This window comes from Astatotilapia calliptera, chromosome 18 (assembly GCF_900246225.1).
Source record: "Astatotilapia calliptera chromosome 18, fAstCal1.2, whole genome shotgun sequence".
NCBI classification, from domain to species: Eukaryota; Metazoa; Chordata; class Actinopteri; order Cichliformes; family Cichlidae; genus Astatotilapia; species Astatotilapia calliptera.
In genome coordinates, this window is record NC_039319.1 from 34656815 (window position 1) to 34672746 (window position 15932).

Here is a 15932-nt window from a genome sequence, read left to right on the forward strand (position 1 = left end):
AGTTTCACTCTGTTGATAATTGAAGGCAGCGTCAATAAAAGGGACGATACACCTGTCAGTTGTCGAGGAGTTTATCTATCTGCATAACTGTATCCAGTGTAGCAGTGAGGGCAGAATATATATATATATGTGTGTATATATATATATATATATATATATATATATATATATATATATATATATATATATATAAACATCTTAAGCACCTGCAATGCTGGAACTGTGCTGCACAGCCATAAAAGTAGAATATAATATGCAATAAAACACAGGGGGGAAAAACAAGTATGTAAAAGTTTCATAGCTCTGTCTTGTACAGTTATGAGCAGATTGAAACTTCACTGTTGCCCATAGCTAATATTTTTCAAGGCTGAATGGCCCCACGTGAAGCATGAGTATTGTTATGTGTGGAGAATGGTAACACTCTAAACCTTTCACAACTTTTATTAGGTCCATAATGAATCTTTAACATGAAATCTCATTTTTCACGTTTTGGAATAATGAAAAATGCATTACCGCTGTACTGGTGCACCCTGAATATATTTTTGTGAACTTCATAGTGTGCTTTCAGTGCTGAGTAATACACGATGGACTTCAAACATACTCCACAGAACCAAAAGCCACAAACAGAATTATTTCAGCACAATCTGTATTTAGATCAGGAATCCATGGGTCTTACTGCTGACTCTACTACAACATTTCACTGTGGCTTTCCAACCGCCAACACAAGTGTGGACATCACGTTCATTCCATTTAATCACTTCAAGAAGCGGCTGCTGCATTGCATAACGTTACTAAATAACCTCTACTGGTTATTCTATGCTTGTGTCCTAATTGTGGGTGCCACAGGCAATATTTGTTCTCTATGGTCTTGATGCACGTGAGCTTTATAAAAACATGGGCATCTAAGTACGAGAAAGTTGTGTGGTGTCTATGTGTGCGTGCAAAGGGGACAGGAACATGCCATATAGATGTTTCTCTCAGAGTTCATCCTGAATTTCAATAACAATTCTGTCAAGAACACTTTAGTCAAAATAGGACCCTTATTCCATCTGCAGTTTATATTTGGCGGCATGGTTCTATTCTGAAACTTCCTCATGTGCATGGAAAGTTAATAGAAAGTGAGAGAAGCAGCATTCACACAACAAAACAGGTATGACAATGGACACAACACTTAAGTCAGAAAACTCTGGGCTTGACGTGGGCTGCAAAGCAAACTGCAGATAAGCCAGCAGATGAAATGTGATTTGACAATAGGACAGACAGAAGGGTATCTGCTAGGAGAGCTGGCTGAACTTGACACTTTGGCCTGCCCGAGCTAGCAATGTTTCATGAAACCACCTAATATTTAATTGGCCGTAAAGCTTCATGGAACATCAGCGGGAAGAGCAATCCTAACTGAAAGTTTGTAAATAACATTCCAAAGTGATTTCAGTCAACCATGCAGATACGATGCTCCTTTCTGAGCTGCTCTTCTGAACAAATGTGCTTTAAATAAACAGCTATATCTGACTGTCAGGAGCTAAAACCACTTCATCTTCTGGAGTTTAGTTGGTGAAAGCATTTTGCTGTGATCAGTAGACTGTTGTAACTCCAGCAGCTCAGTCATAAAGCGGTTTAAAAGATTATTAGCAAAAGTCATCAAAATAATAGAAATTACAGAAACAAACTTAAAACTTTCCTTTTTGATGAAGCTTTTAGCTACAGCTTCCTCATAAGGTTTCATCTATGTTTGATTATTGGTTGGTATTTTTGAAGAGTCTTTACCTTACAACAGGGGTGGGCAACTCCAGGCCTTGAGGGCCGGTGTCCTGCAGGTTTTAGGCTACGTTCACACTGCAGGCGAAAGCGCATCAAATCCGATTTTTTTGACCCTATGCGACCCATATCTGATCACGGCGTGACAGTGTGAACGGCACAAATCCGATATTTTCAAATCCGATCTGGGTCACTCTCGTATGTGGTGCTGAATCCAATACATATCTGATGTTATAGAAAGCGACTGCTGTTTCAACGGTCATGTCGCATTAAATCCGTCTTTTACGTCACTGACACAAGACAGACGCCAATTATCAGCGCCGGAGAAGACATCGTGAACGCTTCCAGCGTAGATGTCAGTGAAACTGTGGGGAAGACAACGTTGGAGAAACGTGAACATTTTATTTACTGTATAATCTGCAGATTCTGACAGAAATCTCCTTGATCCATCACAGCTGATTTAAATGGCGAGATGACCTCCTCAACATGTCTTGAAGTTCTCCAGAGGCCTGGGAATGAATCATGTGATTCAGGTGTGTTGACCCAGGGTGAGATCTAAAACCTGCAGGACACCGGCCCTCGAGGCCTGGAGTTGCCCACCCCTGCCTTACAATATAAAAATGAATGAATTCAATTGAATTTGTTATCTACAAGAATTGCCCAAAGACAACAGACTAGGTACCTAATTTTCCCAGACAGTAATATGAATAAATAGGGAAAAAAGTTGCTCAATCACAAAATGTTTTCCACATTAAAAATGTCTCATTATGAACTCATTACTCTTTTGCGTCTTACTGGGAACAGCAACCAGTAATACATTTGAGACTGTCACTTCTAGTTTTATTTCTTATAATGCTGCCAAGAAATGAAGCTTCAGCTACGGATAGTTTACATAGTTTACAGCCAAATACTTAGTCGAGCCACATTTTTGAGGCAGGAAAGTATGGCGCCCCAGAAGTGACGTCACATATTACGTGATTCGTTTAGGGTTCATTATTCAATTTCAAATGCACAACCAACTTCAGCAGAATCCAACTGTTGGGTGCGAGCACAGATGCAGCTGCTCGGCCTGCCTGTGACAGTGGCAACTATGGTTACTCTTCGCTTGTTGCTGTGGATCCGTCTATGCTGCAGTAAATATTTCTACTACTATTATTCATTTCTAATCTGCGTCTTTCATACACAGCCACTATATTAAAACCCCATTGCCACCCTATGGAGTGGCTCATCTACCGACCAGAAGGACGGCGGTTCGATCCCCATCTGCTCCAGTCTGCATGCCAAATATGCTTGGGCAAGATGCTAACCCCAGGCTGCTCTCTGATACATTCATTGGAGTGTGAATGTTACATAGAAAGCAATTAAAAAAGCACAGGAAAAAAGTGCTTGTGTGAATGGGTGAATGAGGCATGCTGTATAAAGCGTTTTAATGATCCAGGATAGGAGAAAAGCACTGAAAGAATCAGTCCATTTACCATTTATACACCACATGGGATCAGAAACAGTTGCTTCAATGCAAAATTCAGTTATGAAAAGGAAAGACCTCAGTCAAACTGAACCACTGTTAATTTCACCTCTGTTTGCCCTGTTATGAAGTCCTAGGATCAGAGGTAATAATGACAGTTTTGCAAGGTACTGCAAAACTGACTGCTTGTGAGGTAATGCAACATTAGTGTGCAGGATAGTTAAAGTATGAAATGTAAAGCCATGAGCTACCTTGTAAAATGGCTGGTGATCCACAGGTGAAGGAGCACTGTTTGCCAAACGTGGTTCCCCAAGGACAACTGAATATGGCGTGGTAGACATGAGACTGATCAGGAAAGCCACAGTCTATGGGCTGACAGCTAACGACACGATCCCATGAACCATGGAAACACTCCAGTTCTGCCTTTCTCTGAAATTAAAACAGGAAGGTGAAAAAAAGACAAGACAATAAACCTGTGAAGCAGGTGATGAGAGTATTTTACTATTGTAGAATAATGGATGTATTATTTTCTACATTTTCCAGTAAAATACCATCAACAATCTTCTACTTTTTGGACAGCAAGTTGTGTAAGTGGTCCTTACATACTGTTGCAGAGATAGATGCTCATATTAAACATGGCCAAAGTCCCATCTGATGAGGTTAGCGGGGGTGTCTCTGTATGACCTCACTGAGAGTGAATATCCATAACATGTCCATCTCAGGCCTCTCATTTCTTGAGATGTGACCAGAGCAGCCCCACCCACCTGACATACAAACCTTTTGTTTTTGAGGGACAGCCAATCATAAATCAGGGCTGTCAAAACCATTTTACATTGTGGGCACACTTTGATCTTAAGTGATCTTTCTCTCTGTCAGTGAAAAACTGAGATATCTTAATATAAGAAATAGACAAACAATTTCAACAGCAAATTGTAAGAAATAAAATGTGTAACATTTTCAAAACAGTTTTTGTAACCAGTTTCCCAGATTATTATGTAATTATGAAACAGAAAATGTCATTTTTTTGTGAACCAATTGTAAAAAACAAAACAAAACGTGCATTTCTATAGTCAACAGTGAGAAAACATGAACATTTTTCTTATTTAATTGTTTATCTATTATTTAACTACTTTGATATAGTATGTAGGGAGGTCTTTATCAGCAGGAAAAGCTATAAAACATATTAAATGTATTAAACTGATTCAAATATATTTAAGTCCAAACATTTATTGCCTCCTTCACATCAAAAGCCCTCCAGTGGGTCAGATTGGAGCATTTGTTGGGCCAATTCTGTCATAAATGGATGGGCTTGTTTCAGATAAATGTAGAGCAAAAAGGGTTTTTTTAATGATAAGATCAAGATGATAAGTTAACATTCAACATTTGGTGATAAAGCAACACAATATCCAGTTTACCTGGTGGGGTGGGATCCATCTGCCATTGAGAACTGTAATACTGAAACCTCTGTGGCACTGAACAGTGCAGCGATAGGCCTCGCCTCCTCCTGTACACCTACAGAGACACACTGATATATAGATAGTTCTTTTGCTTGTTGCTTCAGCTCTCTAATTATTCAGTTTCATTCCAAATGACCTACCTGACAGAGGCGTGTTCGATATGAGGAGAACTACAGCTGTCAACCTGACATGGCTGCCTCAGACAGCTATTGCAGGGGTGGAGGGAGGAAAGGAGAAAAGTAGATGGATAAGAGGCAGGGAGACATGCAGGAGAAACAAAAAGCTGTCCCAACGTCCTCTGATCAATACTTGTATCCCAGATGGTAGCTTTTGGAAGGTCGAATTTTGGCTATTTGTCTGTAGCGTGTGTGCACGTTTGGATGTGTGTGTGTGTTAAGTAGATAGTTGTGGGAGAGCCCACCCTCTGATGCGCACCCGGTCAGGGCGAAGGTGCTGAAGTGGCAGGAGGTCCTCAGAGCTACCCCTCCCACTGCCACAGTGGGGGAGGAAAGGAGGAGGATAACAGAGGACGTGAGGAAGAATGGCTGAGAGAGGTCGTGGGTCACGTTCACCACCAATGGGTTTCGATGGCATGAGAGGTCATGCGTGCCTGAAGAAATGGAAAGGTTTCAAAGATACAGACCTTAGTTTTTGCTGAATTGTCTGTTGCGTTCTAACTGTGTTTGAAAGATTACAAATGAAGTACCTAACGTGTGGTTCCTGTCAGCGGTGTCAGAGAGGAGAATGGTGACTGTCCGTCGACACTGCTCCCTAGACCATGATCCATCTGACGCCAGGTACACCATCACAGACGCTGCCACTCCAGGATGGGCAAAACCCACCTGTTGCATTGATAATATCAGGTAATATCAGGTAAAAGGCCCAAAGAAAGAAAAACAACATACTATGAACAGAATGTAGTTTTAGGGAGACACGATCTCTGAGTTGCTAGCCACTGACCTCGTTTACAAATATGTGACAACATTCTTGTCCAGCATGTAAAATCACTGCATGTGCACACCAGCCGGCTTTGTTCTTACTACGGTGTAAAAGTTAGCAAATCAGACTCATTCTAAATCATACCTGCAATGTGCATACTGCATACTATTAACTTTGTCAAGACAGCCAGGTCTTCTAAATTTCTTCTTTAATTATAAACAAAATCACGTAAGAAAATATTGATAGATCACAGATTTATCACCTGTTGACTGCACCTGTTTTACTTTTCCCCAGCTGTGTATACTTTCCCTAATTAGACCTGTTTGTTTTCATCTGCCTGTCTATGAGTCTGTGTTTGTGTTCCTTTTGCCTGCAACTGCAAAGTGTGGCTGTGGCTCAAGGAGCTCGAGCAAGGTATCTGCTAATCAGCATGTTAGTGTTTTTATCTATGGCTGCTCCAATCTTTGTGCCAAAGTGACCTTGGGCAACATTCTGAACACTGAGTCCTTTGCATGTTCATCAGAGTGCAAATGTTACATAGAAAGCAAAAGAAAAGTGTGCTTGAGACATACTGAATAACATGCTATATACGAACAAACCCACAACCATTTCTCAACCCTTGACACTTGGAGCATCTCTAAGCTGTGGTCTACTTTTTTCTCTGCCTGATCAAGCTCAGATCTAAACTGGTTTTTGTTGCACACTTTCTGTAATGCTTTTACAGCCACCTGTAAAGAATGCAGAATCTGGATGTTTCATACTTAAGCAATAGATTCTGGGTTCAGTATCACTTTAAAGAAACATTAAAGGAGAAATGAGAATGGGATTCCAAATGAAAGTGCAAGACTGTTAAATTACAGAGCAGGTAGAGATGGGGGTGATGGAATGGCAGAGTTATGCTTTTCAGACAGCACAAGAACAGATATTTAGGGAAAAGGTCGCTTTTCAGAAGCAGACCATTTCAAAGGAAAAACGGTGTTCCTGGGAAATGGGAAATCATAATGAAGGCTTTTCAGACGGTAAAAGAGTCTTTAAGGGAGCCTTCCAGAGCATTTGCAAAGACGTATCTGATAAAGAGGACATCCATAAAAGAAGCAGGGGATGGAAAGATGAGTCATTCAACAAAGAAGTGGATGTGAGAGAGAAAGAGATAAACAAGCATATGCAAAAGGGAAAAGGCAGGTTCCCAACTGCAACGGAGCCTTTAATCCAGAGAGTGACAGACAAGGTGAACGCTATCAGTCAAATCCACAGCTAGTCTACACTTTGTTGCTACCCACAGAGTTGGCTGTGGGAACTGTGGCAGTGGAAACATTAAATAATAAATATGAGAACCTGAAATACAACAGTATGAAAAAGTGTTTGCCCCCTTCCTGATTTTTGATCTTTTGTTTATCATACTTTAATGTTTCACGTCATCAAACAACTTTAAATACTAAACAAAGATCAAACAAAGTCAACACAAAATGCAGTTTTTAAATGAAGGTGTTTCTAAATAAGGGGGAGAAAATCCAAACCAGCATGGCCTTGAGTGAATCCCCACCCCCGATTAACTGGTGTATCACATCTTTGGAAAGCTGAGTTAAATGTCTCTAGCAACACCCAGGCCTAATTACTGTAACACCTGTTCTCATTCAAGAAATCACTGAAAGAGGACCTGCCTGACAAAGTGGGCTAGACCTAAAGATCCTCAAAAGCCTGACATCGTGCTGCGATCCAAGGAAATTAAGGATCAAATGATAAACCAAGGAATTGAGATCTCTCAGGCTCAAAAAGGTTATAAAGCCATTTCTAAAGCTGTGGGAGTCCAGCAAACCACAGTGAGAGGCATTATCCACAAATGGCGAAAACACTGAACAGTTGTGAGCCTTCCCACGACTGGCTGCCTGACCAAAATTACCCCAAGAGCGCAGCAACAACTCCAAGAGGTCACAAAAGACCCCAGAACAACATCCAAAGAACTGCCTCCCTTACCTCAGTTAAGGTCAGCGTTCATGGCTCCACCATAAGAAAGAGACGGGGCAAAAATGGTCTGCATGGCAGAGCTCAGAGACAAAAAGCACTGCTAAGCAAAAGGAACATAAACGCTTGTCTCAGTTTTGCCAGAAAACATCTTGAAGATGTCCAAGACTTTTGGGAAAATACTCTGTGCACTGATGAGAGTGTTGAACTTTTTGGAAGGTGTGTGTCCTTTTACATCTGGTGTAAAAGTAACCCAGCATTTCAGAAAAGGAGCATTATTACCAATAGTAAAAATGGCGGTGGTAGTGTGATTGTCGGGGGCTGTTTTGCTGCTTTAGGACTTGTGGTAAATGGAACCATGAATTCTGCTGTCTACCAAAGCATCCTGATGGAGAATGTCCGGCCAGCTGTTCATGACCTCAAGCTGAAAGCGCACTTGGGTTGTACGGCAGGACAATGATCCAAAACACACCAAGTCCACCTATGAATAGCTTAAGAAAAACAAAATGAAGACTTTGGAGTGGTCTAGTCAAAGTCCTGACTTGAGTTGCAGCTCAACTTCATTTACACCTGGTTAATAATAACATCTACGAGAGATTTCAATCTGGTTTTCGCTCATGTCACAGTACCGAAACTGCTCTACTTAAAGTCACTAACGATCTTCTAATCGGAGCTGACTCTGGTCTTCTCACCATTCTCGTCCTTTTAGATCTGAGCTCAGCCTTTGACACCATTTCTCACTCTGTCCTTCTAAGCAGACTTTCCTCTCGGCATCTCTGACACACCCCACGCCTGGTTTCAATCATATCTCCTCGACCGTTCCCAGTTTATTCAACTAAGATCATTCCGCTCTCGTCTATTCCCCGTCACCTCTGGTGTACCCCAAGGCTCAGTTTTAGGCCCTCTTCTCTTTATAATATACATCCTCCCTCTAGGTACCATCTTCCGCAAATTTCATCTTCAGTTTCACTGTTTTGCTGATGACACAGAGTTATATCTCTCTTGCAAACCTGATTCCTCCCTCCCACCTTCTTCCCTTACAGAATGTCTATCCGAGTTAAAATCCTGGTTTACCTCTAATTTTCTAAAGCTCAATGAGGATACAACTGAGATCCTCCTTATTGGCACCAAATCCAACCTTTTGAAGGCGAACCATTTCTCACTCACCATCGATAACTCCACAGTTTTCCCTTCTCCTCAGGTTAAGAGCCTTGGTGTCATCCTAGACAGTTCACTTTCCTATAAATCTCACATCAGTAATCTCACCCGTTCTGCCTACTTCCATCTACGTAACATTAACAGATTGCTTCCTTCTCTTTCCACCCAGTCTACATCCATTCTTGTCCACAGTCTTGTTACCTCCCGTATCGACTACTGCAATTCTCTTTTGCATGGTCTCCTCCAAAAATCCCTCCATAAGCTTCAACTGGTTCAGAACTCTGCTGCTCGCATTATCACCAGAACCCCTCCTACCAGCACATCACCCCTGTTCTTCAGGAACTTCACTGGCTCCCTGTGAAATTCCGGATAATTTTCAAACTTCTTCTGCTCACCTTCAAGGCCATTCATAACCTCGCTCCTCCTTACCTTTCTGACCTGTTAACCACCACCTGTTCTGCCCGTTCACTTCGTTCTTCTTCTTCTATCCAGCTTGCTGTACCTTCCTTCCACCTCACCACCGTGGGAAGCAGAGCTTTCAGCTGCTCTGCTCCCAGGCTGTGGAACTCTCTGCCCCCAGAAATAAGAAACATTGGTTCTCTCCCCCAGTTTAAATCCCAACTCAAAACTCATCTGTTCAAATCTGCATATTCACTGTGAATCCACTGTTTGTTCATTTTATCTTGTGCTTTTATTTTATTGTTCTTATTCTGCCATTGTTTTACTAAGTGTTTTATCCTACTGTAAAGTGTCCTTGGGTGACTTGAAAGGCGCTCATAAATAAAATTTATTATTGTTATTATTAATCTAATTGAGATGCTGTGACATGACCTTAAAAAGAGCCCGAAACCTTCCAGTGTGGCTGAACTATAACAATTCTATAAAGACGAGTTGGCCGAAATTCCTCCACAGCACTGAGTAAAAGACTCATTGCCCGTTATCGCAAACGCTTAATTGCAATTGTTGCTGCTGTGGATGTTAAGGTTTAGGGATCAATCACTTGTTCACACAGGGCCATGCAGATTTGAGGTTTTATTTTTTCATCTTAATAATAAACCCCTTAATTTAGAAACTGCATTTTGTCTTTACTTGTGTTATCTTTGTTAATATTTAAATTTGTTTGCTGACTGGACACATTTAAGTGTGACAAACGTACAAAAAATAGGAAATCAGGAAAGAACAAACACTTTTTCACATCACTAAGTCTGGAATTGAAAGGCAGGTCTGTGCGCCGTCCCGAACACGATCAGGACATCAGTGTGAAGCGCTGCAGGGAAGCAGCGCTCAATATATCACTATACAACCCAATATCACAAAACGGGACCAGCATGTCCATTTCATGCTTTGCATGAAGGTTTCTCACAAATCAACACTTAGTAAATGACGTATTATGTTTGTGACTCATTTTGAAATGATTACGAACAGAGTAACAAAGTAATGCTTTTTGTTGCTGTAGTTCTTTTTTATGGAGCTTTAATGAATTCTAATTATAAAATATGAATTCAGAACGACTAAAAGCGCTATTTGTGATTGCAAATTAGTATTATTCCATTAGATGCCAGTATTTTAATAACTTGTGAACCTTTTAAGTATTTAATTATGAATGATGAGTTAATTATATAACACTTAGTTTTCCACTAATAAAACAATGGTAATTATAATTTTGATGATTAGTGCCCGTCGGGTGGAAGAAATAAGCATCAAATCTCAATAAAGAACGAGCAGAAGGTTACTCATGATTTGGTAATCATCTACAGATCATTAGAAGTCATAATTAATAGTTGACCTAGAAAATAACCAAATATAGTTACCAATACAGGCCATGAATCGTGTGTGTGTGTGTGTGTGTGTGTGTGTGTGTGTGTGTGTGTGTGTGTGTGTGTGTGTGTGTGTGTGTGTGTGTGTGTGTGTGTGTGTGTGTGTGTGTGAGACAGCAGCCTGTTTGAGTGACCGTTGAATGCCATTTGAAGAAGTCCCAGAGAGCACTGGCAGCTGCTCAATAAAGAGAAATCACCCATATTCACACGTACATAAACACACTTGCCTTTAGCCAAAGTGAATGTTCCAGGTCGTTGTTTATGTCAGACTGGGCTGTGCACGGGAACCAGGCATCAGGGGGCAAATTCTCACTCCCCTGCAGGTGATGGTACGTGCAGAGCTGCGCACCAAAGAGGGGCAAGCAGAGCAAAAAAGAAAGAGTTACTGAAAGTGTTCATTTACCTTACTAAGGAAATGCATGCTATGTATGCAAGAAGTCAGGGAAAGCTAGAAAAAAAGAAGCAAAATTAATCTCAGACAACACAACTTATTCAGATCAGTTTATTTTTTATTAGGGTACTCTTTTGTGTCAGTCATGACCCAATGAAATGATTCATATGTCCCTGAGACGGGCGAGGCTCACGACCAACCCAAAGAAGCTTGCAGTTAGAGGGCAGGAGGTATAGTTCCTGGGGTACCACTTGGGAGGCGGGCAGTTGAGTCCTCATGTGGACAAAACAACAGCCATCTCATTCTGCCCGCGTTCCAAGACCATAAAAGACGGGGCCGTTCTTGGGGCTGGCCGGTTATTAACGTCGGTTAGTAAATGCATCGAGTTGATGTCATGTCATTAGCTGATTCACATTAACAAGGAGTGAAACAGGTATAGCTGCGAGGTCACATATCATCAACAAGGCATTTTCACCAAAGAACCACCACTGACTGAAATAATGTCTCTTTTTTTTTGGCTGTTCTCTGTAAATATTTCTATGTGATGCTGATGTTCTGTCATTACGGACCAAAACCTCTGAGGACTCTTTCCACCGTCTTGTTGGATCATGAAGAATTCGGTCTGAGGGCAAAAGGCGTTCTAACCTGGTACTAGCAAGGTGCACCTGAGTGCTGCAATATGTGAAACTCCATTAATGCAGGTTCTTGTTTCAATGCACGTTTTTATAGAATATAATCACTTTTCTTCATGCATCTCCTGAGTGTCCAACAGCGTTAGAATGAAAAGACTGCAAACATAAAACAATACAAATAAGCTGTGAAATTACCCTACGCTGTGATAACTCCCGTTTTTATAAAGATGCACTCAAGGCAGATTATTTTGTAATCATCAAAATGATTTTCGTTGTTGTTTGATTTGATTTTAACTTGATGACTGACAAGTTTGGCTTTAAAATCTATAAACAAGAAATATTTCAATCATCCAACTTTGAGATTCTGGAAATTGTCTTTGGTGGTGAATCTAAAGAATTTATACTAAAAAGCAGCATTGTCCAAAAATGCATCGAGCAGCGGTGAGGACTTTCAAAGTGGGCTCCATGCTGACTTTATTGTCATCTGGAAGTCTTTTACGTGCTCTGTGGTTGGTATTTCATACCTTTGTAAGCGATGGTTCCCCAGTGGCAGCATGGGCCGGGCAACGGGTCCGGTCCTGGTGAGAAGCTGTGGCAGTGCTCGCCCACTGGTCAATGTACCCCAAAGGTGTAAAGTAACCACAGTCCTGAACACTGGAACTCCTCTCAAATTCCTCACACACACCGTCACCGTCAAAAACATAACACTGACTGGGTTCACCTTGGGAGACAGGGAAAGAATGAGAAAGGAGGATTTATGAAAGAATATAAAGCCTGGTTTCTTAATCTGGCAGGGTATCCAATCATCCCCCACTGTTAGACTGTCATCCAAATCTATTTGTCAGTGAACCAAATCTGAGCAAATCTATTCTATTCTATTTTCGTTGGCCACTGTTAATGATAGCCACGTCAGCTGAAGCATATCTGACTCTCTGCACTGTCAACAGACTGTAAATTACACTGAGAAATGAACTCTGACTTCAATTAATTATTAAAGATTAAAGTAATTTGGTGATATTAATGAGGAGAAACCTAATATGTGACTTGGTATCTGCGGATAAGCAAGTCGCAGCAGCAGCAGTGTAACAGCATGAATTACAAAAAACTGTCAAAGCAGTGTCAGACAAGACAAAAACACAGACAAAAATATGCCTTTTTCTATTTTATTGTCTCTCTTGCTATATTTAGATTTTTTTCCACATGAACTGAACTTTTAATAACTCTAAAAATTAATCAGTGGTAAGGGAAGATAAGGGAAATAAAACTTTCCACCATGAATTAAAGCAGCAGCAGCGCTTTTATGGCAGAATTTCTGTGAACTAGGGCTGACCCACGGATTCTGACACTCTTGATGGACAAATATGCGCTCATTGAGATGTGCATGGGAAAATATAAAGGGTATAAAAAGAAACTTTCGAGCAACATTTCAGGCCTGCAGAAAGATGTTCCATCAGATCCAAAGCATTAGTCATTGATTATATGTAGTTTAATGTAAACTTCCTTTAATGCTGGTCTTTATCAATTAAATCATTTCAACAAAATGAGAAGTGAGACTGAAAGTTCCACATTGTGTCATGTGTGGCCTATTTCTTTTCCATATAGCAAAGGTCATCAAGTTCCATGTCCTTAACTTGACTTTTATTGCTGCTTAAGGATTTCAATGACACAAAGTAGAGTAAAGGCCTTTAAAATCGTGACGGACAGATTAACAGATGATGCAGACGACATTGTGATCTGTAGTTTTAGTAGGGAGCGAGCCTGGAGAAGTGGTATGCTCTAGAGAGAAAAGAATGAAAATTAGTAGTAGAGACAGAATAGATTGGTGTAAACGAGAGGGAGACTGGTGTGACACTGAAGCTGCAAGGAGAAGAGGTAGTGAAGGTGGATGAGTTTAAATACCCAGGGTCAACGATTCAGAGAAACGGATAAGAAAAGTGAAAAAGAGAGTGAAGGCAAGGTGAGTGATCTGTGACAGAAGAAGATTAAAAGGGAAGATTTACAAGCTGGTAGTGAGACGTTCTGTAATGTACGATTTCAAAGTGGAGTTGAAGATACTTTTATATGTTTTTTGGAGTGACCACGAGGATAAGAAACTAGTATACTAGAAGGACAGCTCAGGTCGAGTGATTTGGAGACAAAGAGAAAGAGGCGAAGCTAAGATGGTTTAGACGGTTTAGACAAGTACAGAGGAGGTATAGTAGTTACACTGGGTAAAGGATACTAATGGAACTAACTGTTCATAGAAGAAAAGAGGAAAACCACAAGGACGGTTCATGGATGCTGTGGGCACAACAGGGCATTGCCAAATAAGAAACAGAAGTAAAGTCTTACAAGGCAACAACAGCGATATGTGTTAAAAATGTTAACACATAGTTTTATTCTAACTACGTGTAAATGATTTGTCTTGCAGTATAACAGACCACAAGTGGAGAAGTGAATATAACAAGCTACAGCAGTGTCTCACAGAAAAAGTGAAAGCATATAATGCAGCAGGTATTCATAAAAAGGGCGGCAGACGTTACACACTTCAGACGTTTGGCCTCATGAACATGCGAACAGCTGCAGAGGTCACACAGACAGAAAAACAATGATGCGCAATTGGCTTCAATTAATCAATGGAAACATGGTTCTGATAAAAAAGCAAATTAGGCCATTCAGAGCCATATTGTCCTCTTTGGCAATATTAGACTACATGAACTCAACACTCACCCCACCCCTGTTGCGGCTACACCTGTGGAAAATGATTAAGTCATTTTAATTCCAAATGTTGTATTTATCAGGCTTGACAAAAAAGGAACTGATTGACAACCTTTGATGTCACTATTAAGGCCATCTGTTTTTCATTCAGGTCTGCATGCTGCAACCATACTGTGCAACCTTTATTTAATCAGGCATTTAAAAGAAACAATTAAAAATCTGTAACCTCAATTTAAAAAAAGGAAAATGAAAGCAGTCCTTTTTAAAGCCATTAAAAAAATCCAGCTTGTCCACAACCAATCTGTGACAGGATGGACTTAGAAGTAGTTGGTGCAAACAGAACAGAGACACAGATGCGGCATAGTGGGAGTTAACTGGGTCAAGCAAATGTGGCAAGAAAACCCAAACAAATATTCTGTCTATGACTAAGACGTACAACTGAATAATTGGTTTTAAGTGTTGCAATTTGTAAAAACCTGTTTTTGCCAAATGGTTTTCCTTCCTAGTCATGATGTCTTTTATTGTAAAACAAGGGATGTAATAACTTCAGTCACGGCATAGCAAGCCCTGGTGGGGGGGGCCGTTTCCCCCTGACAAATAAATTGACTGGATGACGGAAATTCTAGCCCTGTAACAAGCTTAAAAACTTGAATAACTACCATCCAGCTGCCAGAAGAAACAACACACGGCCTGAAATGAAAGCAGTGGTCACACTGTCTCATCTCAGCTTATCACACCTTCATATGGAATATTTCTTTTATCGGCTGAGGAGTGTCAAGCAAACAGTCAGTTACACAGAGCATGAACTCTGAGGCTGCGGAGGAACACCGCATACCACAGCAGTGCAGCTGATTCATTTATTATTGACAGTACTGCGTGCTCTCATCCAGCCAGTCTATATGAGAAGCAGCGACTTGTTGACAAGCCTGTGACGTGACATAATGAAATCGTGCATGGCGTTCACCTTCTTCGTGCCCTCTGATTGGCTCAGCTCTTCCATGTTGCACTTTATGAACGTGTTTACTTAACTTCAAAGGAGAAAAACACACAATGACAGAGGCACGGTTCTCAACTCTGTGCTTACAATGGAGTGTTTTGGGTAAAACCCCTTCCATGTTGTGTTGTTTTGTGGCCTGTCTGCATGCTTCAGATTGGGTGAGGTGCGGACACAGAGTATTGTTGTCTTGCAGCGGAATTGCAAATGATGGGGGCGCTCTCTGCGGCTTCTTTGTTTAGCTTTACTATGATTTTGGTACTTTTTACTGTTTTTTAACCACCTGGTCTATTGTTATTGATGAATGAACTAAATTCCCAGACATGGACTAAAATTGGATTAGGCCTATTTTATAAACTAGGTGCCAGATTGATATAAAAATCACGGTGTTTGTGAAAACTTTGGTGCAAACGATGGCTTTTGGATCAGCACTACTGCTCTATAATCCTAAAAAAAAGGTTTTAGTCATAGAAACATAGTCGGCCTGTCAGTCCTACACTGAGGAAGACTGCTTGTAAGAAAGGAAACTAGTCAGTTTCATTGTTGTTCACTTGGAAACAGATCAGAGTATTTAAAGGACATTTACCAGAACACCAAGGCCACATTTTCAAAGTGAGGATTAACAGGTGAATCTTTTTTGTCTGTGACTAAATCTTGGACAAAGC

At 40.7% G+C, this 15932-nt stretch overlaps 1 protein-coding gene across 1 annotated transcript in view; it reads right to left on the reverse strand.

Annotated features, from left to right (window-relative positions):
* Positions 1 to 15932, reverse strand: part of pappa2 (pappalysin 2) — a 94315-nt gene that overhangs the window by 39830 nt on the left and 38553 nt on the right. Inside the window, exons 14-20 of the mRNA XM_026150132.1 lie at positions 12101 to 12297; positions 10781 to 10894; positions 5384 to 5519; positions 5113 to 5287; positions 4818 to 4883; positions 4636 to 4732; positions 3472 to 3649 (exon numbers count right to left, since the gene is read on the reverse strand). Coding sequence (XP_026005917.1) covers positions 3472 to 3649; positions 4636 to 4732; positions 4818 to 4883; positions 5113 to 5287; positions 5384 to 5519; positions 10781 to 10894; positions 12101 to 12297 — 963 coding nt within the window. The remainder of the gene's footprint in view (positions 1 to 3471; positions 3650 to 4635; positions 4733 to 4817; positions 4884 to 5112; positions 5288 to 5383; positions 5520 to 10780; positions 10895 to 12100; positions 12298 to 15932) is intronic.